The 23,186-nt window shown below is 63.7% G+C and overlaps 4 protein-coding genes across 11 annotated transcripts; 2 read left to right on the top strand and 2 right to left on the bottom strand.

Annotated features, from left to right (window-relative positions):
- Positions 1–366: 366 nt before the first annotated feature.
- Positions 367–7,095, bottom strand: CAPG (capping actin protein, gelsolin like). 4 transcript variants are annotated; one of them, XM_048290295.1, is made up of 10 exons: positions 7,032–7,095; positions 3,846–3,944; positions 3,606–3,778; positions 3,369–3,523; positions 2,834–2,995; positions 2,270–2,419; positions 2,096–2,188; positions 1,488–1,620; positions 1,322–1,410; positions 367–1,229 (listed from the first exon to the last, which is right to left on the bottom strand). In XM_048290295.1, the coding sequence occupies exons 2-10, from the start codon at positions 3,866–3,868 to the stop codon at positions 1,164–1,166; spliced, it is 1,044 nt and encodes a 347-aa protein (XP_048146252.1). In that variant the 5' UTR covers positions 3,869–3,944; positions 7,032–7,095; the 3' UTR covers positions 367–1,163. The 4 variants fall into 4 exon arrangements, with proteins under 4 accessions (XP_048146252.1, XP_048146250.1, XP_048146249.1 ...); XM_048290293.1 differs by lacking the exon at positions 7,032–7,095 and adding an exon at positions 5,121–5,215; XM_048290292.1 differs by lacking the exon at positions 7,032–7,095 and adding an exon at positions 4,514–4,608.
- Positions 6,682–14,050, top strand: AEBP1 (AE binding protein 1). Of its 3 annotated transcripts, none has more exons than XM_048290256.1 (21): positions 6,683–6,951; positions 7,073–7,456; positions 7,715–7,783; positions 8,290–8,361; positions 8,481–8,567; positions 8,949–9,065; positions 9,169–9,258; positions 9,721–9,789; positions 9,868–9,942; positions 10,024–10,133; positions 10,208–10,347; positions 10,434–10,518; positions 10,593–10,737; positions 10,832–10,920; positions 11,341–11,464; positions 11,544–11,740; positions 12,075–12,254; positions 12,343–12,682; positions 12,772–12,911; positions 12,984–13,083; positions 13,164–14,050. In XM_048290256.1, exons 1-21 carry the CDS (start codon positions 6,726–6,728, stop codon positions 13,712–13,714), a joined length of 3,390 nt encoding a protein of 1,129 aa, XP_048146213.1. In that variant the 5' UTR covers positions 6,683–6,725; the 3' UTR covers positions 13,715–14,050. The 3 variants fall into 3 exon arrangements, with proteins under 3 accessions (XP_048146215.1, XP_048146213.1, XP_048146212.1); XM_048290255.1 differs by having other exon boundaries at positions 6,683–6,957; XM_048290258.1 differs by lacking the exon at positions 7,715–7,783 and having other exon boundaries at positions 6,682–6,957.
- On the bottom strand, positions 14,019–20,719 carry POLD2 (DNA polymerase delta 2, accessory subunit). The gene is made up of 11 exons (XM_048290283.1): positions 20,602–20,719; positions 19,745–19,994; positions 17,148–17,269; positions 16,062–16,185; positions 15,870–15,984; positions 15,507–15,705; positions 15,314–15,394; positions 14,848–15,005; positions 14,604–14,731; positions 14,426–14,527; positions 14,019–14,327 (listed from the first exon to the last, which is right to left on the bottom strand). Exons 2-11 carry the CDS (start codon positions 19,974–19,976, stop codon positions 14,170–14,172), a joined length of 1,419 nt encoding a protein of 472 aa, XP_048146240.1. The 5' UTR covers positions 19,977–19,994; positions 20,602–20,719; the 3' UTR covers positions 14,019–14,169.
- A 28-nt stretch (positions 20,720–20,747) lies between these two features.
- LOC125319210 lies at positions 20,748–22,818 on the top strand. Of its 3 annotated transcripts, XM_048290308.1 has the most exons (5): positions 20,750–21,341; positions 21,872–21,996; positions 22,074–22,220; positions 22,300–22,472; positions 22,719–22,818. In XM_048290308.1, the coding sequence occupies exons 1-4, from the start codon at positions 21,104–21,106 to the stop codon at positions 22,465–22,467; spliced, it is 678 nt and encodes a 225-aa protein (XP_048146265.1). In that variant the 5' UTR covers positions 20,750–21,103; the 3' UTR covers positions 22,468–22,472; positions 22,719–22,818. The 3 variants fall into 3 exon arrangements, with proteins under 3 accessions (XP_048146266.1, XP_048146265.1, XP_048146264.1); XM_048290309.1 differs by having other exon boundaries at positions 20,748–21,341; positions 21,875–21,996; positions 22,300–22,818; XM_048290307.1 differs by having other exon boundaries at positions 22,300–22,818.
- Positions 22,819–23,186: the final 368 nt, after the last annotated feature.

The following is a 23,186-nucleotide window of genomic DNA, read 5'->3' as shown; positions in this document are numbered from 1 at the left end:
ATATTGGGGGTGCAGGGACAGCAGGGGGTGGGACAGCGAGGGTGTGGACATGGAGGTACAGTGGAGATTTGGAGACATGAGGGATTTGGGGACATGGGAGACCCATGCTGGCAGCCAGATGGGTGCCACGGGCCATGTCCCACCTTTCCCAAACACACAGGGTCAGGTGCTCACACAAGGACCTGGGGACGTGGGCATCACCCATGGGGCAGAGAACTGGTGCCCTGGTGACAGGTGGCCCTGCAGTGTGCCATGTGGCACCATGTCTCCAGGATGCTGGAGACACTTCATCCGCTGCACTGCCCTTGCCCTGTCCTGAGTCCCCGCATGTCTCCCCATCCCCGGGGCTGGTACCACACCCATCAGGACATGGCACTGTCCCTTTATTCACCAGGACCTGGGCGCAGGGGCAGACGTGTGGGCACAGGCAGCATGGGCACGGGGTGGGCACAGTGTGGCACAGGCACAGCAAGAAGGCAGCGAGGGCATGCAGGTGGCAGAGCTGTCACTGCAGCGTGGGGGGGAGCTGTCTTGTGGGCATGACATGGGTTTGGGTGGTGTAGGAATGGGGATGGAGATAAGCATGGGGTGGGCAAAGGAATTGGGATGGTGGGATGGCACAGGGGCAGGGATGACACGGGTTTGGGTATGGTGAGGAGACTGGGATGGCATGGGGATGGGCTTGTCACAAAAAGGACATGGCATGGGCATGGCACAGGGCAGGCATGGGAATGGGGAAGGAAGTGCCATGGACGTGAGAAGGGCAAAGGGACGGACAGGGATGATGTGGGCATGGAGTGGACAAAGGGATGGGGATGACAGGGCATTGTCATGCACAGGGCAGGCGTGACAGGCTTGGGCATGGGGTGGACATGGGCATGGTACAAGGATGTGAATGACTGGCATGGAGATGGGCCTGGCATGGGCACAGTGTGGCCAAAGGCACAGGGATATCACAGCAGTAGAGATGGCATGGGCTTGGTATGGGACATCAGGGCTGTGATGCACAAGGATGTGAATGCCAACAGCGTGGGGATGGGATGGGCACAGGGACAGGGATGGCATGGTGACAGGGACAGCTGGACAGAGCGCAGGCATTGCTGGGAGCTGGCACAAGCCTGGTCACACCCTGGGCCAGGCACTGCCCCTTGGGCACCTGCTGCTCATTTCCAGCTGGCGAAGAACTGCTTGAAGAAGGGCGTCTCGCGGCCCTGAGGCAGGATTTCCACCTGTCGGGACAGGGACAGGGAGGGGACAGGGATTGGGACGGGGTGATGCCTCTCATGCCAGCCCCTGGGCACCCCTCACCCCCTGCACCCACCTGTGTCTGAGGCGGGTGGCCCATGCGGGCGATCACCTCCTCGGCCACCCTTAGGGCCGCCTGGCGCTCCTGCTCGTTGGCCTTGCGCCCTGCAGAGGGGGGTGTCAGACCCGCTCTGGGGACAGTCCCTGTCTCCATGTCACCCTGTGTCCCCATCCCTGGGCACCTTTCCAGACGAAGACCATCCCGCCAGCACCGTTGTCCAGCACGAAGCAGTCATCAGGGCAGAGCAGGCTCTGGCTGAAGGGGCTGCTGGTGGCCACCTGGGTCAGGTCCATGCGCCCTGTCGCGTCCGACACCTGCCCATGGAGGGGACATCACTGTGGGGTCACCAGGGGCCTTTCCATCCCGGTGTCCTCTCCCTCCTACCCAACCACTCGGGCCTTCTCCATCCCCACCTCCTCCAGGGCCCCCGCGGTGTCCCCTGGGGCCATTGCGGTGTCCCCTGCCCAGGCTCAGCTCTGTGTGGCTTTCCTAAGGGTCACCAGAGTGTCCCTGAGCCATGTCCAACCTTATGTGTTCCTGGGGGCCATCATAGTGTCCCCTGGCTGCGCCCAGCCTCGTGGACCTCCTGGGGCCACCATGGAGTCCCCTGGCTGTGCCTAGCCCCAGGTGTTCCCTGGGGTCCCCCCATGTTGCCCAGCACTGTTCCCTGGCCATGCCAACCCTGGAATCACCGTGAGGCCCCTCACCATCTCCACCCCTGTGCCCACTATGGTGACACTTAGGCATGCCCAGCCCCAGTGCCATCATGGTGTCCTGCCGTGTCCTTGCCTTGTAGAGGACGGCTGCCTCTGTGTTTCTCTGGTCAGCCACCACATCCTCCTCAGGGCTGCCCTCCTGCAAGGGGGGCTTGGGGCCCAGCACCTGCCGGGGGATGAGATGGGGGAGGTCACAGAGCCAGCCCAGGGACACCCAGGTCCCCCTCTCTGCCCAGTGGGGGTATACCTGGACCATCTCAGGTGGCTCCTCGCCGTCAGCCACGATCTCCAGGCGTGCTTTGCCACCCCGCTCACTGTCCCGGATGGCAGCGGCCAGCTCCTGAGCCCTGCTGCGCTCCAGGACATTGCTCCGGGCCCCATACCAGATGAAGAGGGTCTGGGGGCAGGGAGTGGGACAGTGGTGATGGAACTGCCCCATGATGGCCCTCAACCCACCTCGCCCAGGCTGGGGATGGAGCAGCCACTGGGGTTGAAGCTGGTCCAGGAAGATGCCATGATGGGAAGAGGGATGGACACCCCAAGCATCCAGCATCCCTGCGGATAGGGAAATGCCCCAGTGGCACTGGAAGGACAGACAGACACCCCAAGAGGAGGACAAGCAGCCTGTCCTATGGAGGGACAGGTCCCCCAACAAAGAGGGACATGCCACTGAGCTGAGGGACACCCCAGAGGACAGAGGAGCACACAGGACGTTGCACTTTGCCTCACACCTGGTGAGAAGGGTCTGGGGCCAGGGATGGCAACAGCGGGGACAGGGAGTGGACAGTGGGGACAGGTGCCCTCCACCCACCTGTCCCAGGTCGAGGAGGAAGCAGTCACCAGTGTTGAAGCTGGCCCAGGATGGGTCCCGCTGGCTCGCTCGGATCTTCCTCTTGCCCTTCACCTGGTACAGTTTGGGTTCGGGGCCGGGGCCGGGGCAGGCACGGTTAAATGCCGAGGCCACACCACCCTCCTGCCGGTACAGGGGAGGGGCTCAGCACCAAATGGGGTGACAGCCACCCAGCACGGATACCGAGCAGCCGGGGTGCTGAGCCCTCGCTGGGGTGCCCAGCACCCAGTGGGAGTGCCGAGTGTTTGGTGGGGGTGCCCAACATCCAACAGGGGTGTTGACAAGAACTGGACCTGAACACCCAGCAGGGATGCTGAGCACCTTCTGAGGGTGCCCAGCACCCCAGGGGGGTTCATAAAGCTCAGCGAGGATGAAGCAGAGTACTGAGGGTGTGGAGAGCCCAGCAGTGACACCGGGCACCCATCTCGGGTGCTGGGAGCCTGGTCGGAATGCTGAGTACTGGGAGCACCCCGAGCACCCCTGGGGACCCCCATACCTGGTAGGTAAGGCCACGGGGGAAGTAGTCCATGAAGAGGTCGGACTCGTTGCCTTGTACCTCGCGGTGGGTGACGGGGCGCTCGCCCAGCAGTGAGCTCAGCTGGGTGGAGAGGAGGGCGCAGGCACCCCGCTCGTCCTGCGAGGAGTCCCGGCCTGCGGGAGCCAGGTGAGCACCCGACCCCCGCCTGCCCCCGGGCCGTCACCCAACCCCTCCATCCCCCCGCCCCCCGCTCACCCATCCACAGGTGGAGGTGGGACTGCTCCTCCGGCCCGTTGTGCAACACCAGGTACGCGTCCCCCGAGAAGAAAACGCCCAGGGTGGCCTCGGGGACCTCCACTGGCCGCAGCTGCTCCACCCTCCAGACGTGCAGCCCCGGACGGGTGGCACCGGGGCCAAAAGGGGAACCACTGTGGGGCAGTGGGCAGGGTCAGATGGGGGCAATCAGGGAGGTTGGGGAGAATGGGGAGGAGGTACCTTTTGGGGAGTGCGGTGTACATGGCCTTGGGGCGGTGGGGACAGATGGATGGGTGGACCTGTGGGTGGATGAACGGATGCACAAACGGACAGATGGACCTGTGGACGGAGGGACACCATGAGATGGTTGCAAAGGATGGAGAGCGAGGAAGGAGGTCAAGGACACCCCAAGAGACAGATTAATACCCAGAAGGACAGACGGATGCCCCAACAGACACCCAGAAGGACAAGTGGACACCCCGACAGACAGACATGCCAACAGACATCCGGAAGGGCAACTGGATACCCAGATGGACAGAGGGACACCTCAATGCACACATGGACACCACATGAGGTAGATGGACACCCCAATGGACACACAGACATCCAGAGGATGGACAGACACCCCTACGTACCCATGGAGGCCCCTATGGGTAGGGGGAGACACCCATGGACAGACAAACAACCGAATAAATGGACACCCAGGAAAACGGACAGACACCCCCAACAGCCAGAGGTGTCCTGAGGTACAGCCAGACACCTGGAAGGACAGACGGACCCTACGGGGGTGGGATGCCCCCGGGACAGAGACCCGCGAGGAGTGCATCCCATGACGGACAGACGGACAACCCGACAGCGCCCCCCCCCCCCGAGGGATAGACGGACGGACCCCCGATGGACGGACGGACCCCCGAGAGATGCCCCGACAGCGCCCGGCTCCGTCCGAGGCTACGACCGAGCAGGACCGACGGACGCCCCAACACCCGGAAGGCGGCGGGAGTGACTCAGGCGCAGGAAAGGGTGGGACGAGGGTGGGGAGTGAGGGAGGGGAGGGGGGGGCGCCAGGGCTGGGCCTCCCCGGGGGGGGAAATGTGGCCTCGGGTGTGGCCCCTCGCATTGCGGGGAGCACTGAGCCCTGGGGGCACTGAGCCCTGGGACCCCCACCCTCCTGGGGTCCCCTTCTTCATGGGACACCGTTCCTGCCTCCACATTTTCATGGGACCCTCCCCCCCCCCGCCACTGGGATCCCTCTTTGCACTGCTGGACCCCGCCACCATTCTGCGGACCCTCCTGAGGAATCCGCTGCTCCTGAAGCCCTCCTCAGTGCTGCTGGACCACCACACTCTCAGGGGATCCGCCACCCCATCCTCCTGGACCCGCTCTGGGATCCCCATCCCGCTGGGACCCTCATGGGACCCCTCCACCCTGATGACAGCCTACCCCACCCTACTGGGACCCCCCTTTTCTGGGACCACCCACCCCTCCCAGGACCCCCACCGCACCAGTGCCACCTACGAGCCATTCCCCCTGGGGGTCCGAGGCCTCTGCCCCCCTGCCAGGGGATGGGGCAGCTCTGGGGATCCAGAGGGGTGGAACCTGTACTGGGAAGCAGGGATTATACTGGGTGTGAAGACTGTACTGGGAGCTGTGGTGGGTGGGCTGTACGGGGGTGGGACTGGAGGAAGTATACTGGGAGCTGTTACTGGTGGGGGGATTTGTACTGGGAATGGGAGGGCTGTACTGGGGGGACTGTAGTGGGGGGAGGGAGGGGTATGGTACTCGGGGCTGTACTGGGGGAGCCATAACAGGCTGGGGAGGCTGGAGTGGGAGTGGGAGTGGAACTGGGACGGGGGGGCATTCCTGGGGCTGCATGAAGTGGAGTAGGGGCTGCAGCCGAGGCTCACTGGGCTGCACCGGGAGGCACTGGGAGGTGCAGGTGGGGCCCCCCCCAGCTCCTGGCAGGCCACAGCATTGCTGGACAGTGAGTCATGGCTGGGGGGGCCACGCGTGTGACTGGGGGGGATCACGCATGTGACGATGGCGGGCGGCCTGAGCTGCCACGTGGCCCTGCCGCCACCGCGGCCCAGGGAGCCTGCGGGGCCCGGGTGGGTGGGGGGCACCCAGTGCACCCCCCAGCATCACCCCCTGCACCCCCCAGCACCCCAGCGGGCACCCTGGGCGTGCACACCCCAGCCTGAACCTCAACCCCGCGAGCAGGGGGGCTCGGGGGGATCACATACGTGTAATGCGTGTGCAGTGCAGAACGTGTGCACTGCATCCCCTGCGGGTGCTTCCCGCGTGTGCAGGGAGCCCAAGGCACTGCCACACGCGTGTGGGATCTCATGTGCAGTGTGTGTTCCGTGTGGGCGTTCTGTGTGCATGTGCTGGGCATGTTCCATGTGCTGGGCATGTCCCACATTCGGTGTCCCAAGACGTGCAGCGTGTCCCTGGGCTGCTCCGGGCCATGGGGACACTGTGCCTGCAGTGTGGCGGAGGCACTGGGTGTGTGCCCGGTCCCGGTGCAGGCGCAGCGCTGGTGTGTGGGACCCTGTGGCTGCGTGTGCAGCACCCGCTGGGGTACAGGGGATGCTGGGGGTACAAGGGGTGCCGGGGGGTACAAGGGGGTACAGGGGTGCCGGGGTTCGGGGGGACAGGCGCGTGGGGCTGGCGTGGTGGCACAGGGCCCGTGCCAGTGTCGTGCTGGTCCCCACACCGTGCGAGCGCTGATGCAGTGCCAGCCCCTGCAATCCGGGCCCCGCACAGCGCCAGGGTGGGCTCAGTACCAGTCCCAGGCAGTCCCGGTGCCAGCGCAGCGCAGGTCCCCGGCAGTGCCGGTGCCAGTCCCGGTGCCAGTCCCGGTGCCAGTCCCGGTGCCAGGCAGCGCCAGTCCCGCGCGGGTCAGTGCGGGTTCCCGGCAGTCCCGGCCCCGGTGCGGTGCCAATACCGGGCCGGCGACAGTGACAGTGTCGGTGCCCGTCCCGTCAAGCGCCATTCCGGTCCCGTTACGCGCCAGTGCCATCCCGGTGCCGAGCGGATCCCGCCCCCGGCCGCAGCACCGCCCCCAGCCCGCCCGTCCGGGGCTCTCGGGGCTCTCGGGGAGCGGGGCCGGTGCGGAGCGCCATGGTCCCGGCGGGGCCGCCCCGCTCCTGCCTCCTGCTGACGGCCGCGCTGCTGCCGCTGCTGCCGGTACCGGCACCGGGGGCAGCCCCGGGCCCCCCCGCGCTCACCGACGCCGAGATCGAGGAGTTCCTGCGGGGCTTCCTTGGACCCGGGGACGGCGGGGACCGGGACGGGGACGGTATTGAGCTGGGCTTCGGCACCGACCTCGGCACCGGCACCGGCACCGGCACGGGTGAGCGATCGGCACCAGGATCCCAAGGGGAACGGGGGTGGCGTGACGGGGGGAGCCCGGCCCCCCACACTCACCCTGCCTCGGGGTGGCGGCCTCCCCGCTCCTGTCCCCTCAGGCTTCCCAGGGTCGCTGACGGAGCCTGAGAAACCCAGGAAGGGGAAGAAGGAAAAACCCCCCAAGAAGCTCAAGGAGAGACCGCGGGGCACCAAGAAGGATAAGGACAAGGTCAAGGACAAGGACCGGGGCAAGAACAAACCCGCCAAGAAATCCAAGGAGAAGCCACCGAAAGGCTCTGAAAAACCCCCGAAAGGCTCCAAAAAGCCCAAGGAGAAGCCACCCAAGGCCACCAAACCCTCTGGCAAGAAGCCACCAGTGCCTCCAAGCCCCTCCACTGAATCCCCCACTACCCTGCAGCCCTCACAGGGCAAGGAGGATGAAGAGACACCTGAGTTCCTGGAGCCTTCACACTACAAGGAGGAGGAGGATGGAGGTGTCCGAAGTGAGTTTTGGTGACACCCATCTTGCTGCTAGTGGGGTTGGGGTGGGAGGTTTCAGCACAGCAGAGCATCACCCCGCATCCTGCTCAGCTGCCCTGGTGGCATCCTACAGCTGGCTGGGCTTTGTGCCCTGGGATTTCCCCTCTCTGCCCTGCCAGCTTTCCTTCCCATGGGCTTTTCTTCCCACTGTGGGGCTAGGGAGGGCCAGGACAGGGGCCTGGGGAGGCCACGCCAGCCCCTTGCTCTGTCCCTGTCCCCAGGAGAGCTGGAAGAGCCGAATGAGCGCTGGGGGCTGGGCCGGGAGGACTGGAACCCTGAGCCCCAGCCAGGTGAGTGCCCAGCTCCCAGGGCCACCACCCTGTGTCTCGGGGACACTCCTCTGCAGGCCATGGTCACCCCTGTGTACCCTGGGGCTATCTCCTTGTGTCTTGAGGCCACCTCCCTGTCCCCAAATGTCACCTCCCTGCACCCCAATGCCATGTCCGAGCTCCCCAGGGCCATGCTCCTGCAACACAGGCCACCTCCTTGTTCCTCAACGCCACCTTCCTGCACCCTTATGTCACCTTCCTGTGTCCCAGCACCATCTCCCTGCATCCCAGTGCCATCACTTTGCACGCCAGGGCCACCTCCCTCCTCCCAGGTGTCACTTCCCTGCACCCCACTGCACTCTGGACCACTTCCCTGCTCCCAAGTGTCACCTCCTCTGTGCCCCAGGGCTGCCACCCTTACCTCAGGGCCTCCCTCCTATTCTCAAGTGCCACCTCCCTGCTCCCTGTTGTCCCCTTCCTGCACCCCAGTGCCACCCTGTGCCTCTCCATGTGTCCCTTCTCTACAGAGGTCCCCGAGGAGCTGGAGCCCCCGACCCTGGACTACAACGAGCAGCTGGAGCGGGAGGACTACGAGGACTGTACGGTGCTGGGGTGTAGGTGGGGGGGCCACCGGGACCCCCTGGCCTGCAGGGAGGGATGGAGGGGGTGTCCCCCCTGCCTCTCGCCACAAAGCCAGTGCCACCCTCTGTGTCCCCAGTCGAGTACATCCGGCGGCAGCAGAAGCCCCGCAAGCCCCCCAGAAGGAGGAGACCTGAGCGGGTCTGGCCCCAGCCTGAGGAGACACGTATGTGGGAGGATGGGGACATGAGGGGCTGGCACTGCTCAGGGTGAGGCTGGGGGACAGTCCCCAGCCTTGGGAACCCAGGGAAGCAGCATTTTGGGGCAGCTTGGAGCTGGGGTGGGCATGGGGACAGCATAAGGGGTGCAGGGACCTTGTAGGGGTGTGGGGACCATATAGGGGTGTGGGGGTCTCTTGGGGGCATGGGCATCCCAGTGGGATATAGAGGGGTCCGGTGGGGGACTTGGGGACCTCACGGTACATGGGAATCCCAAAGGGAAATGTGGGTTCTAGAGGGGCAAGCTGACCCCATAGGGACCCCATAGGGGACGTAGGGCACCCTGCAGGGAGATGGGGACCCTCATTGCCTCCCCCTCCCCCAAGCAGAGCCTGAGGAGCCCCCCCCGCAGCCCTCCCCCCAGCCCCTCCCGCAGCCCCCCGTGCCTGGCCCAGTGACGGAAGGGGACTACGGTGAGGGCTTCGAGCCACCCGACTACGATGACTGTGAGTGATGAACCGGGAGGGACAAGGCACCCCAGGACCCCCATCATCCCTGCCCCTCCCACCTCCAGAAGGTTGTCCCAGCCCCCCACCCTGTGCCCCCCAGGGACCTACGGGCTGCCTCCCCCGCCAAAGCCCCATGAACACCCGGACAAAGGGGACAGGACGGAGACGGACGAGGAGAAAATCAGACCCTGTGAGAGGGGGTGGAGGGGGCTGGGCGGGGTGGGCAGGGCTCGACGGGGGGAGACATGTGCCCATGGTAGGCCTGTGTGCCCCAGGGTCGGTGGCAGAGCCACAGGGAGGGTGGCATGTCCCTGGGCTGGGTGTTCCATTCCCGTGGTGGGTGTCAAATCCCCACAGTGGGTGGCACATCACCAGGGTGGGTCACGTCCTGGGGTAGGTGACATATCCACATGGTGAGTGTCACCTCCCTGGGGTGGATGTCACATCACCAGGGTGGGTGTCATGTCTTCAGGGATGGTGGCACATCCCTGGGGTGAGTGACATGTCTGCACGGTGGGTGCCACATCCCCAGGGAGGTGGCACGTTCCCAGGGTGGGTGTCACTCCCGGCATCAGTGGCACATTCTTGGGGTGGGTGGCACGTTCCTGGGACTGGTGTCACGTCCCTGGGGTGGGTATCACCTCGCCAACAGTGAAGCCCAAGAAAGAGGAAGAGGAGGAGGAAGAGCGCTGGGTGGAGGAGAAGGGCCAGGAGCGCAAAGGTGGGTGCCAGCCCCCATCCCTGTCCCCTCACACCTGTCCCCATCCCTGCCCCCTCACTAAGCCTTTTCCTTTCCCAGGAAAACCCAAAAAACCAGGAGGAAAGAAGTGGGATCCAGATGAGGAGGAATGGACCCCTCCGGCAGAGAAGAAAAGTGAGTGTCCCCATTCCTGGGGTGACAGGGACACCCGGCTGGGGGGGAAGCCCATCACCCCCTACCCCCTGCTGTCCCCAGGGTGTCCCCCAATTGGGCTGGAGTCCCACCGCATCGAGGATGACCAGATCCTGGCCTCCTCCATGCTGCGTCATGGGCTGGGTGCCCAGCGCGGCCGCCTCAACATGCAGGTGAGGGTCACCCCTGCGCCCACCCCCCGGGTCACGGTGACACCCCCACCCACATCCCGCTCACCGCTCCCCAGGCGGGCACCAACGAGGACGATTTCTTTGATGGAGCGTGGTGTGCCGAGGATGACAGCCGGGCGCACTGGCTCGAGGTGGACACCCGCCGCATCACCATGTTCACCGGTGTCATCACCCAGGGGCGCGACTCCCAGATCCAGTATGGGGACACGGGGGTGGAGCCGGGGACATGGGGGGGGAGCAGTGTGGGGACCCCTGTCCCAACCTGTCCCTGTCCTCCCGCAGCGATGACTTTGTCACCAGTTTCTACGTGGGCTTCAGCAATGACAGCCAGCACTGGGTTATGTACAGCAATGGCTACGAGGAGATGGTGGGGACCTGTTCTGGACGGGTGACGTGGGAGCAACACGGACCCTCTTGGGTACATCTCTCCCTCCTCGGCAGATGTTCTATGGCAACGTGGACAAGGACACACCGGTGTTGAGTGAGTTCCCTGAGCCAGTGGTGGCCCGATACATCCGCATCTACCCCCAGCGCTGGAATGGGAGCCTCTGCCTGCGCCTCGAGGTCCTGGGGTGTCCCCTGTCTGGTAACAGTCACCCCAATGCAGCCTGGGGGCCATGGGGGGGAGGGGGGGATCTCTGCAGCCACCCCCCGCTGCTGTGTCCCTGTCCCCTCCACAGCTGTCAGCAGCTACTACACCCAGCAGAATGAGGTGACCTCCACGGACAACCTGGACTTCCGACACCACTCCTACAAGGACATGAGGCAGGTGGGCATGGGGTGGGGTCCTCTGCAGGGGATGGAATACTCTGTGAACAAATCCATGGGGTGGCATCCTCTATGGGGTTGGAACACCCTGGGTTGTGGGATCCTTCATGGTGGTGAGATCCTTGGGGAGGAGTGGGTTGGATCCTCCACGTGGGTGGGAACCTCCTTGGGGATGAGCAGCTTTATTGGGGATGGGATCTTCCATGGTGGTGGGATTCTGTGTCGGGTGGGATCCTCCATGAGAAGTGGACACCTCCGTGGTGGTGGGCACACCTTTGGGGCATGGCATTCTCTGTGGTTGTGGGCACTTCCATGGTGGTGGGCATCTCCGTAGTGTGGGATCCTCCTTGGGGGTGGGGTTCTCTGCAGGGTGTGGGCTCTTCCCCCCCAAGCACTGCCCCCATCTCTCCCCACCCTGCAGCTGATGAAGGTGGTGAATGAGGAGTGTCCCACCATCACCCGCATCTACAACATTGGCAAGAGCTCACGGGGGCTGAAGATCTACGCCATGGAGGTTTCTGACAACCCGGGCGAGCACGAGACGGGTGAGGGGGGGTGTGAGGGATTGGGGGCCCCCAGCTGTGGTCCCCAGAGTTTGCTGACCCTGCTCACCCCCCACCTCAGGTGAGCCCGAGTTCCGGTACACGGCGGGGCTGCACGGGAATGAGGCGCTGGGCCGGGAGCTGCTGCTGCTGCTGATGCAGTTCCTGTGCAAGGAGTACCGGGATGGGAATCCCCGCGTGCGGGGCCTGGTCACCGACACCCGCATCCACCTAGTCCCGTCCCTCAACCCCGACGGCTACGAGCTGGCCCATGAGGCGGTGAGGGGGCAGCAGGGTGGGATGCACCGTGAGGCACTGAGGGAGGACAGTGGAGCAGTGGGGTAGGATGTGGGGTGCTGGGATGGGCTGTGGGGCACTGGGATGGGATGGCAAAGTCGCGGGATGCAGCCCCCTCCTCGCAGCTCACCACTGCCCTGGGCTGGCCGCAGGGCTCCAAGCTGGGCACCTGAGATGTCAGAGAAGGGGATGGGACCGGGAGCGGTGGGATGGGATGGGATGGTGGGGCAGGGGACAGGACTTGGAGTGGTGGGATGGGACACGGGTGGTGGGGTGCAGCCCCCCAGGACTCACCAGTGTCCTGGGCTGCCCGCAGGGCTCCGAACTGGGCAACTGGGCACTGGGCCATTGGACAGAGGAAGGCTTTGACCTCTTTGAGAACTTCCCTGACCTGGCCTCAGCATTGTGGGCAGCTGAGGAGAGGCGGCTGGTGCCCCACCAGTTCCCCAACCACCACATCCCCATCCCGGAGCACTACCTGTCCGAGGATGCGGCGGTGAGTGTGGCACGGGGCACAGGGGCGGGACAGGGGTGGGGAGAGTGTGGCAGGGGGTGACACCTCATGCCCTGTGCCCGCCTCACAGGTGGCAGTGGAGACACGGGCTGTCATGGTGTGGATGGACAAGAACCCCTTCGTACTGGGAGCCAACCTGCAGGGTGGGGAGAAGCTGGTGTCCTTCCCCTTCGACACGGTCCGACCCAGCCCCCCAACGCCAGCAGCTGCCCCTCGTCCACTGGACTATGAGGATGAGCAGTCCGAGCTGCAGGAGACACCTGACCACGCCGTGTTCCGCTGGCTCGCCATCTCCTATGCCTCGGCACACCTCACCATGACCGAGACCTTCCGCGGGGGCTGCCACACCCAGGACATGACTGACGCCATGGGCATCGTGCAGGGCGCCAAGTGGCACCCCCGGGCTGGCAGTAAGTTGGGGCCAGTGGCGTGGCTGCCCCGTCACCCAGCCACTGGCAGGTGAGCAAGCAGCTGGGTGGGCGTATCTATGCTCTTGCAGGTATGAATGACTTCAGCTACCTGCACACCAACTGCCTGGAGCTCTCCATTTACCTGGGCTGTGACAAGTTCCCCCATGAGAGTGAGCTGCAGCAGGAGTGGGAGAACAACAAGGAGTCCCTGCTTACCTTCATGGAGCAGGTGTGTACTGGGACATGGCCACAGCTGACCCACCTGTCCCACACAGTTCCACTCATCCCTTTCCTCACCCAGATCCATCGGGGAATCAAGGGCGTGGTGACGGACCAGCAGGGCGAGCCCATTGCCAACGCCACCATTGTGGTGGGGGGCATCAACCACAACGTCAGGACAGGTAGGTACCATGAGGTGCTGGCAGGGTGCCAGCAGCCCCGTGCCGCCTCCATCCCACCCCGCTGCTCCCCGTACCTGCAGCCAGCGGCGGGGACTACTGGCGCATCCTGAACCCGGGCGAGTACCGCGTGTCGGCACGGGCCGAGGGCTACAACCCCAGTGTCAAGACCTGCCACGTCCTCTACGATATTGGGGCCACCCAGTGCAACTTCGTCCTGTCCCGCTCCAACTGGAAGCGCATCCGGGAGATCATGGCCATGAACGGGAACCGGCCAATCCGCCGCGTGGTGCCCGGCCAGCCCATGACGCCCCGCGAGCGCCTGCGCCTGCGGATGCGCCTCCGGCACCGCATGCGGCTGCGGGAGCAGATGCGGCTGCGGCGCCTCAATGCCACCACGGCCACCAGCAGCCCCACGGCCCCACCGTCCACCACCGCCCTGCCCTTCCCCTTCAGCAGCACGGCCTACACGCCCTGGAGCCAGGAGCCACCCACTGCTGGCACCTGGGAGATGGACACCGAGACAGAGGTGGTCACTGAGCTGGTGACAGAGACGGAGGGCTGGGAGTTGCACACAGGGACGGCGCAGCCCCTCACCACTGCCGAAACCTACACCGTGAACTTTGGGGACTAGGGACACTTGACCCCTCACTCAGCTTCAAGCCATGGTTGGACACTTTGGCATCTGCTTCCAACATCTTCCCTGAGCCCAGACAGCTGTTCCAGGTGGGCTCCAGCCACTCACCTTGCTGCTTCCAAGGACTGCGGGCATCGTCACCAACAGCTGGGTGCTGTCAGGGACATGCCACCCCATCCCTCGGAGCCGGGCCTTGCCAGCCCACTGTCCGTGTCCCAGTGGGGTGGCAGGGGTGGTACTGCTCTCCTGGGCAGGGCCCATGGAGGCGGGCACAGCCTTTCTCCCCTCCATACAGTTTTTGTTACACAAATAAATCAAGTTATATTGGTACAAGCATCTTGTCCCTCCGGTGTTTCCCCAGCTGTGTCACCCTCCCAGAGGACAGACAAAGGCAGTGGATGCCAGGAAACCTTGAGGGGTGGGGGCTTGTGGAGTCTGTGTCCTCCCTGTGGTCAGTGCCCAACTTCCATGTCCCCATCCTCACTGTCAGCTCCAAAGCCGGAGAAGGTGATGGGCTGGCAGGTGAGGTCGCGCAGGTTGACCAGGCAGGCGGTTTGCGTGGCACTGAAGTCGGGCACCGTCACCAGCAGCACCCGCTGCCCCTCCTTCCCTGCAAGCACAGGTGGGTGTCAGGCACAGGAGCCCCCTGGCAGCCCCCAGCACGGGTTCCCAGCCCCCACGAGGATCTGGGTGTGCTGTGAGACCCACCTTGGAGCAGCTTGGACTGGAAGTGGGGCGCATTGCCGCAGAAGTAGACGTGAGGGCACTCGGTGAGGATAAACGGGTCAGATTTGTAGAACGGGTAACAGCCTGGGGAGGATGGGAATTAGGGGGGGAGCCCCTGGTAAAGCCCCCCCATTCAACAGCCCCCCAGCCCTCACCATACCCAGGGTGTCTGGGGCCGTGGGGCTGATGTGTCCTGCCAGCAGTGTCCACTCCAGGATCTCCAGGTAGTCATCCATGCTGCTGTATTTGAAGATATCACTGATGTTTTGTCCTGACGTCCCCAGAAACCTACATTATGGGGGAAAGAAGGGGAGCTTTAGATGGTGGACATGCCGGAACATGTCCCATGGTCCCATGCCCCTGACAGCTGTCACCAGAGCTGGTAGCACACCAGGTTTGTTTACCTGACACCATCCAGGTTGGCCTGGTAGGGGTTGGTGACAAGGCGCAGAGTGGCATAGGCACTGGCCAGGGGCAGCATGCAGCGGTGCAGGGGCTGCTGCGGCAGTGTGTAGTTGGTGGGGTCAAACTCGCCAGGCATCACGTCCACAGGCACAGAGGTCTGTCGGTAGGGCAGGGATCAACCGAGTGGCCAAAGTGCCCTCCAAGGGGGCTCAGAGCAAAGCCCTGGTGTCACTGCTGCTCCTTTTCCCCAAGACACCTTGCTTGGCTTCACCATGGAGGCCAGATCCCAGGAAAAGGATCTGGAGCTGGGCTGTGAGCTGCCTCCCCATAAGGGGTGCTCAAAGGGAAGTTGGGTGCTGGGGAAGGGGGTTTTGCCACCCTGCACCCTGGGCTGCTTCCCCGCCTCAGCAACCAGGCTCTCTCCCCCAAAGGAACCTGATTCACCAGCCAACCCCAAGCACTCACACAGAGCTGCAGCAGGATCTCATCTAGCATCTTCACAGCCTCCACACTGGCAGCCTGCGTCTTCTTGGTCAAGTACTTGGCCTGGGTGAGCAGGAAAACAGTGAGGGACAACCCCATGCCCCCTCTGGCCCCTCCCCATGCCCTCCCAGCACCCCAGGAGCACCACAATGCTGCAGCCCCCTCCTTTCCGCACCTTGTTGATGGTGTCTCGGCTCTGTGTGTTCTGGCTCAGCAGATTCCCAGCCAGAATGACACGGGTGATGTGAGCAGCACAGCTCTGCTCGCCCTCTGCACCCAGCTGCCCCGTCACCACGTCCACCAGCAGCTGAGTGCTCAGCAGGGCCTCCCCACTCACGCTGCCCAGCCCCAGCCCCGAGGCCAGCAGCACGAACCTGGATGGATGGAGAGGCTCAGGCAGTGCCATGCTCCCAAACCAAGGGGCTTCAGAGAGCCAGGGCAGGGGGCACAGTCCCCTCCGCCAGCCCTCTTGGCACAAGGGGCTCAGGGACACAGCAGGGACACAGTGCCAGCCCCACTCCTGCTGCTGCTGACTGACCGGTCAGAGCTGGGCCCGGTCCAGGGCAGCGGTGGTGGCAAGTCAGCGAAGCAAAGATCCTCCACCAGGAATATGCCATCGTCCTGCTCGGAGCCGTACACGGCCAAGATGGTCCCTACAGCAGAGCAGGTGGTCAGCCCTGGCCAGCAGCCACAGGGTGGGTGCTGCCACAGAGCCACCGCTGTTCCTTACCTGTCACCAGCTTCTGCACATCAATGGCTCCTTCCAGCTTGATCCGCTGCAGCTCATCCTCCAGGATCAGCTCGTCAGAGGGCTGGATGTACTTGGGCAGGGGTGGCTGAGGCACCAGGTTGTGCTGCGAGGGTGCAGGGACAGCTCTGACGGCCTCAGCGAGGACCAGCAGCTCCCAAGGACCCTTCCCAACCCCAGCTCCCCATCACCAGCACAGGCAACACCCTGGCTGGAGGCCCCGGCAGCTGGAACCCCCCCGGCCGGGCTGGTTTCACTCAGTGCTTCCCTGCAGCGTCCCGAACACAAGCCCTGTCCAAGGAGGAAGTGGCTCAGACGGGTACTGGGAAGCTTCAAGCTTCCCAACATGAACTGGCTGGGAGCAAATGGGCCCCAAGCCCACATGGGGATGGCAGAGCTCCCCTGACACCTCCCTCACCCCCCTCATTCCCCTGTGGCAGGGAAAGGGGGTCTGCACTGCCAACCCCCCTGGATCCAAACCCTCCAAGGGCTGGAAAAGCAGCCCTGAGCAAGAGTGGTGGTAAGCAGCAGGGGGAACAGCTTCAGATGGACAAAGGGTGGGTTTAGATTGGATATGTGGAAGGAATACTTCCATGTGAGGGTGGTGAGACCCTGGCACAGGTTGCCCAGAGAAGCTGTGGCTGCTCCATCCCTGTAAGTGTTCAAGGCCAGGTTGGATGGGGCTTGGAGCAACCTGGGATAGAGGAAGGTGTCCCTGCCCACAGATGACCTTTAAGGTCCCTTCCGATCCAACCCATTCAGTTTCCATGATTTCATAAGGAGCATGCACACACACATATGCTGGCACCAAGAGGCATCACCAAGGTGGCATCCAGGGACAGGGTGGGCAGAGGCTATCATCCTGTCACACAAACCCAGCTCAAATCCCTGCCAGCTTCCTGGCTCAATGAGCACAGGGAAGCCACAGAAGGCCAGCTGAGCTCTTAGGTGTGCTGGTACAACCCCCTGAGCTGTGTGGAGGAGGAAGAGGAAGAGGAGGAGGAGGAGGAAGAGGAGGAGGAGGAGGAGGAGGAGGAGGAGGAGGAGGAGGAGGGGTGAGCCCATTACCTCCTCGCTGATCTCTTGCAGGATGGAGGGCTGGAGCTGCATGGCCTTGAAGAGCGTCCCCACCACGCAGCACTTCTCTCCTGCCTGCAGCTCCGAGAGCTTCCGCAGCGCAACGTCATTCCCTGCGGAGAGACAGCAGGCAATGGCCTTGGGGTGACGGCGGGCACAGCGCAGGGCTGGGGGCAGCAGCCGAAGGGCCCCAGCGTCGAGGCCAGCAAGAAGCGTTGGGGAATGTTGGGAAGCCTCCTGCTTTTCCTCGAGGCACGGCGCCGAGTGGACATGTGTGGGCCAGATGGGGCCGAGGAGCATTCCAGAGCCTACAAGCCTGCAGGCATTTCCTCTGTGCTGGGGGGAAAGCAGGGTCAGGATGGTGCGTTCAGCTCCCAGTAACAGCTCTGCCCGGGAAGGGCCCAGGATGTTCCTGCCCTTGGGCATGGGGGGTTGCTGGTCCTGCTCGTCAGGGGCTGACCCAAACTTCCTCAGAGCCGACAGGCAGGAGATCACTCAACACACCCAAACCTGATCTCTGCCAGGCCCAGATCCTCTGCCTCAGATCCCTGCTGGAACTCAGGATCCCCATCACATCCAGAGAAGATCCTGGCATGCTGACAGGTCCCTGGGCTTTAGGCAGGGATCCACAGGGGATACAGGCTGGGAGAACCTCGGGAGCTGCAAGAAGCATTGCAGCCCCAGCTGCATCCACTTTGTGGATGAGAAGCAAAAGTCTCCACCACAAGGTGAGTCCAAAACTTCTTACCCCACCCCTGGGGACCCAGAGATGCTCCAGCCCCATCCAGTGTGTGGGACTGTCCTTTCCCATTTGAACCAGCCTGTGAAGTCCATCCCGAGCCTCAGGCCCTGGAGAGGAGCAAGGAACCTGCTCCCGGTCTCCTCTCCCAAAACAACACTGCCTGTGCCAGCTCCTTGTCCTTTCTGGGTGACATTTCTCCTCTCAAAAATCTCCCTTTGCTCATCACATGCTGCTGAACCTGACTCTTGTCTCAGGGAGAGCACCCCGCTGCCATCCCTGGCATTCCACACTGGAAACATGGATTCCCGAGCCCAGGAATGCAAACACTCTGAGTCAGAACAAAAACAATTCTGTTGAAGTTTCTTATTTTTGGCTCAAACTCCCCAAAATATGCGTTTAGCAGGAGGGGGCTGTGCTCTCCAGATTTTTGCCTGCAGGCGCTTCCTGCTGGGAGACAAACCCCAAAATCTGGTCCCATCCCAGGACTCCAAAAGGTGGAGCTTTACAAACCATTGGGTTCTGTCACACTTGGCAAAGTCCAGGGTGGCCAACCAAGGAATGACATCTGCTGTGGGACCAGCACTGGCTTTGCTTCCACACAGCCCACGGGGCTGGGGAGCACACAAGACCAGGCGTCCGGCCCAAAAGCTTCCACTGAAGGGGTTTTTGCCCATAGAAGGGCAAAGCTGAAGGAAATTCGATCGCAGGCCATGCCCAGGCCGGGGGGGCAGAGCCCCAGCAGCGCTGGCATTGCTTCATCCCGCGGATGGAAACTCTGAGCATGAGGGTCCCACCCCCAGAACCACAACCGCCCCCGGCCAGGAAACAGCCCCCCCGGCACAACCAGCACCTCTCACCCTCCTGCACCCTCCTGTACCCCACTTCCTGGCCAGGGCCCCCCAGCCCCACCCTGACAAACCTCACACACAACTCCTGTTCCCAAAAGTGTGTGGGGTGATGGGACTCAGACAGTTGTGTTCTCCCTGCCCACACCCCCCCTTCTATCTTCTGATGGGGAATGCGGTTTGTCCCAAGGTCAGAACTCCAGGTGGGAGCTGCAGCAGGATTAGCACATAACCCAGCTGCAAATGGATTATCCCATCGTGACTGTGCATCCCAGAGCTGGGGGCTGAGCTGTTTGGGGTGGGCTCTGCTGCACATCCCCTGTCAAGGGTGTAAAATGCTGCTGGAGACTGGGACAACTGGGTACACTGGAGCTGCTCAGGTCGCAGGAAGGTTGTGGGTGGATCCCAGCCTGGCAGGGATGGACTCCATACCTGCAGGGATGCATCCTGTCCCCAGGGATGCCTGCAGGGTACATCCAGCCTGAGGACGAGAACACTCACTCACTTCTGGACTCCAGATGTAAATCTGGTCAAACACGGAGATAAAATCCTAAGGCAGCTCCAGAGATGTTTGTTCCCAAGGCCACCACTAACCTAGGTTCCCAAGTGCCACATCCACACCGCTGTTATTTCCCCACAGGGATGGGGACTCCAACACTCCCTGGGCAGCTGTGCCAGGGCTGGACAGCCCTTTCCATGAAGGAATTGTCCCAATATCCAATCTGAACCTCTCCTGGTGCAACTTGAGGTCGAGTCCTCTTGTCCTGTCCCTTGTTTCCTGGGAGCAGAGCCTGACCCCCCTGGCTGCACCCTCCTGCCAGGAAATTGTGGAGAGTGAGAAGGCCCCCTTGAGCCTCATCTTCTCCAGCCTGAGACCCCCAGCCACTCCTGGTGCTCCAGCCCACTCCCCAGCTTTGTCCCTACCCCTGGGCACACTCCAGCCCCTCAGTGTTTTTCCTGGGGCAGGGCCCTGATAAAGGGGGAGTTCCCCTTGGGCTCACCCCATCGGCTCTGTGCGCGCCGCTCCAGCCCCGCTCGCATCCCGGCGAGGCGCACGGCGTAGATGTGGGCATACTGCCGGGAAAAGCTGCGCTCGCCCAGCTGGAAAGGCTGGGAGCAGTCTGAATACCCCGACACAGGCACCCTGGGGAAGGTGGGGGGCTCGGCCGAGGGGGGGGCCAGCAGCCCCTGTGCCGTGGGGGCTGCCTGCTCCGAAAACATGGTGTGGGACATGCGGGTCTACTGATGGGTCTGAAAAATAAATTGGTGAATTAAGGATCCTGGCTCCCACCTGGCCATCGCTGTCACCCCAAGACACAACAGTCCCCCTGAAAATGATCTTCTCCACCCCCAAAACACAAACCATGTCCGGGTCTGACCTTCCCTCTGCACGCTGCACCCACTCAGCCCTGCTTCCTCCCAACCCAGGGCATCCCCAAACTCATCCTGGTGACAGGACCATCCCACCCTCTCCTAAAATCCCACCCCAGAGTAGGACACCTGAACTCCCCACAAAATACACCTTGGCCACCGGATGCCGCCGGGACTCCCCTCTCCCAAATGGACCCGGGCCCTGCATAGCCCCCTGGACATCCCCAGCCACCAGTGCCCCCCCAGCACACTCCCTCTGGCACAATCCTTCTCCCCGCGGCACTGAACCCCCCCAAACACCTCCCTGGCACCAGGAACCCCCCCGAGGACGCAACAGCCCCCCCCAGACCCCCAACCCCAGCGCTCCAGCCCCCCTCAGGCTGCAGGGCCTCACAGAGTCCCCCCAGCCCCACCAACCAGGGTCTCCCCTGCTCCCAAACGGGGACATGCCCTCAGCCCCCGCCCGGGGTTCCCGCAGGTCACGTACGGGCTCCGAGGTCAGAGGTCGGGGGTCGCCGCCGACACCGGGACCCGCCATGGGGGTGGGGCTGCGGCGGGAAAAGGCGCGAACGCCGCCAAACACGGAAGTGGTGTGACCGCGCGGCGGAAGTGACGCCAGGGAGTTGCCAAGGCAACCGCTGTGGGCCTGGGGCGGCGGGACACGGAGGGGATGGGGGCCGGGACAGCGAGACATTGGGATCGATCCCCCGGCCCCACGGAACCCATGGGGGGAAGGGGGCACCGTGACCGACCCCAGACAGGACACCAAGACTGACCTCGAGGGGGACACTAAGCCCAAGCCCTTGGACTCCCCAGAGACCGGAGGGGGCCAAAGGGGACCCCGGGATGGACCTCCCCGATCCCGGGATAGACCCTCCGGAGCCCTCGGGGGTCTGGCCGCTTGCTCCCTGCCCCACACTTGGGGGGACTTAGGGGCAGCTTCCCTTAGGGGACGAAGGTGGGGAGGTTGGGAGCTGCTGAGCTCCCCCATGTGCCCCCCGAGCCCCCCCGTATCGCCTTCCTGCGGGGGTGGAGGTGCGAGGCAGGAAGGGGCCTGGGGAGCCGCGGTGGTCTGTTTCAAGGCGTTTTGGGGTTTTGGTCCCCCACAGCCCCACTATAAAAGGTGTCAGGATGCAGGCAGTCACCCACTGTCAGTCACCTGCTGTCACCGGCTCGGTGGGCTCACCATGGCTGCCGCCTTCCTCCTGGTGCTGGTGGTAGTGGGAGGTAATGGGGACCCTCCTGCCTCCCAGGGGGGATGGTCACCCTGAGGTGGCAGGGAGAGGAAACACATGGGGACAACAGGGATGGCAGCCTGGATGACTGAGCTTGGTGGGGCTGGGGGTCTGTGTGGGGACCTGTGGGCGGTCGGGATAGGGTCTGTGTAGGGACAGGCACTCAGGGATGCGGGAAGGAGGATGAGGAGACAGGCAGGAGGGATGGTGGGGGCCCGGGGGTTGTGGGAGTGGGATCTCATGGGACCAAGCACCTGGGGGTGGCAAGGATGGGGTCTGCCTGAGGACCCACGGGTAATGGGGATGGTGCCCATGTTAGGACCAGCACCTGGGGGTGTTTGGGGACAGGGTCTGCATGGAGATGTAGGAATGGTGGGAACAGAAGGATGTGGGTACAGGCAGGAGGGACGGTAGGGGTGGGGCTGAGTACCTGGGGCTGGTGGTTTAGGGGTCTGGGCCCCCAGGGACCTCAGTGATGGGTACCCAACCTGCGGCCACACTCACCATCCTGTCCCCATGCAGCAGCACAGGCCGTGGTCCCCCCGCCCTGCCAGGGTGACCCAATGTCCTGGTGCTGGGACATGGCCATGGCCATACACTGTGGCCAGGAGCAGCAGTGCCAGGACCTCTGGGACAGCCTGGCCCTGGTGAGTACCCCACCCCCAAGTTCTGCCAGGGCCACCCAGGAGTCCAGGCAGCCCTGAGGGTCTTTGTGTCGCCACAGGGGAATGTGGCTGAAGGGGATGACATGGCTGACGGGAGTGACGTGGCTGATGGGGACAGCGTGGCGCAGGGCAGGGGGATTAAGTGCAGGCTGTGCACCAAGGCCCTGAAGAAGATACTGGCACTGGCAGGTGACGACCCTGACAAGGTGAGGGGTGATGGGGGTCTGGGGGGCCGGGCTGGGGGCCATCTCCCTGCGGCCCCCTGACCTGCGGTGCCTTTGGCAGGCGGCGGTGGTGGCGGCGCTGCAGAAGGGCTGCCAGGCACTGGGCCGGACCAAGGGCAAGCTGTGCCAGCAGCTGGTGAAGAAGTACCGGGACCAGATCACCGAGGCGCTGCAGAATGGGGACACGCCCCGGGACATCTGCACCGCCATGGGCATCTGCCGGTCCTGAGCGTGGTTAGGGCCCACCTATATCCTGATCCTGCATCCCATGGGCTGATCCTGCACTCTGCATTCTGCATCCTGTGTCCTGCACCCCACATCCCGATCCTACGCTTGGGGTTCCTGAACCTTCCCTGCTGCAGCTCTGTAGGGTGGGGGTGAGCCAGGTCACCCCAAAGTGCGTTGCGGGGCAGGGGGAAGGCTGGAGGAGCTGCTTCTGCTGGCCCCCGACTCACCCCTTGCTTTTTCCTTTTTCCACAGGCACAGCCCCGAATGCCCCCAAACCCCGATGCTCTTCCAGCCTCTGATGCCCCCACAGCCCAGCCATCCCCTTCCCACACAATAAAGTCCCTCCTCTGGCTCCATGGGTCTTTTTTGTCTGCGCTGGGGGGACACGGTGACAAGGGCATATGGCACCAGGCACTGGCAGGGGATAGTCTGGCCCTGGCCTGCCCCAGCAGGGCCAAGGTGACACCAAAGGTGCCTGTGGTAGCGTGGGGATGTGTCCCACGTGGGTCGGAGTGAGCGGTTCCCTCCACACACCTGGGTGGCCCTGGCTGTCACTGTCCCCATGCCTGGCACTGCATCTGTCCCTGCACTTGGCACTGTCACTTGTCACACACTTGTCACTGGCACTGCCATGGGCTTGGGATCATCCGCACTGTCCCCAACACATGGCATTGTGTCATGCATTCTGGCACTGTCCCAGCTGAGCACAGGGAATCCCTT

The sequence above is a fragment of the Corvus hawaiiensis genome, chromosome 36 (genome assembly GCF_020740725.1).
Source record: "Corvus hawaiiensis isolate bCorHaw1 chromosome 36, bCorHaw1.pri.cur, whole genome shotgun sequence".
Lineage (NCBI taxonomy): Eukaryota > Metazoa > Chordata > Aves > Passeriformes > Corvidae > Corvus > Corvus hawaiiensis.
This window is presented reverse-complemented; position numbering and strand designations above follow the sequence as displayed.

What these genes read in the sequence shown, in the direction of transcription:
- CAPG (XM_048290295.1), bottom strand. Translation starts at nt 3,868, where the DNA reads ATGTACACCGCACTCCCCAAAAG. An exon ending in AGCCACCTGAGATGGTCCAG is followed by an intron (nt 2,189 to 2,269) that starts GTATACCCCCAC and finishes ATCCCCCGGCAG; the next exon opens with GTGCTGGGCCCCAAGCCCCC. An exon ending in AGGCAGCCGTCCTCTACAAG is followed by an intron (nt 1,621 to 2,095) that starts GCAAGGACACGG and finishes CTCCATGGGCAG; the next exon opens with GTGTCGGACGCGACAGGGCG.
- AEBP1 (XM_048290255.1), top strand. Translation starts at nt 6,726, where the DNA reads ATGGTCCCGGCGGGGCCGCCCCGCTCCTGCCTCCTGCTGACGGCCGCG. An exon ending in CGAGGAGAAAATCAGACCCT is followed by an intron (nt 9,259 to 9,720) that starts GTGAGAGGGGGT and finishes CCTCGCCAACAG; the next exon opens with TGAAGCCCAAGAAAGAGGAA. An exon ending in GCAATGGCTACGAGGAGATG is followed by an intron (nt 10,519 to 10,592) that starts GTGGGGACCTGT and finishes CCTCCTCGGCAG; the next exon opens with ATGTTCTATGGCAACGTGGA.
- POLD2 (XM_048290283.1), bottom strand. Translation starts at nt 19,976, where the DNA reads ATGTCCCACACCATGTTTTCGGAGCAGGCAGCCCCCACGGCACAGGGG. An exon ending in TGCAAGAGATCAGCGAGGAG is followed by an intron (nt 16,186 to 17,147) that starts GTAATGGGCTCA and finishes GCACCCTCGCAG; the next exon opens with CACAACCTGGTGCCTCAGCC. An exon ending in CCAGTCCAAGCTGCTCCAAG is followed by an intron (nt 14,328 to 14,425) that starts GTGGGTCTCACA and finishes CTGTGCTTGCAG; the next exon opens with GGAAGGAGGGGCAGCGGGTG.
- LOC125319210 (XM_048290308.1), top strand. Translation starts at nt 21,104, where the DNA reads ATGTGCCCCCCGAGCCCCCCCGTATCGCCTTCCTGCGGGGGTGGAGGT. An exon ending in GGTGCTGGTGGTAGTGGGAG is followed by an intron (nt 21,342 to 21,871) that starts GTAATGGGGACC and finishes GTCCCCATGCAG; the next exon opens with CAGCACAGGCCGTGGTCCCC. An exon ending in CAGGTGACGACCCTGACAAG is followed by an intron (nt 22,221 to 22,299) that starts GTGAGGGGTGAT and finishes TGCCTTTGGCAG; the next exon opens with GCGGCGGTGGTGGCGGCGCT.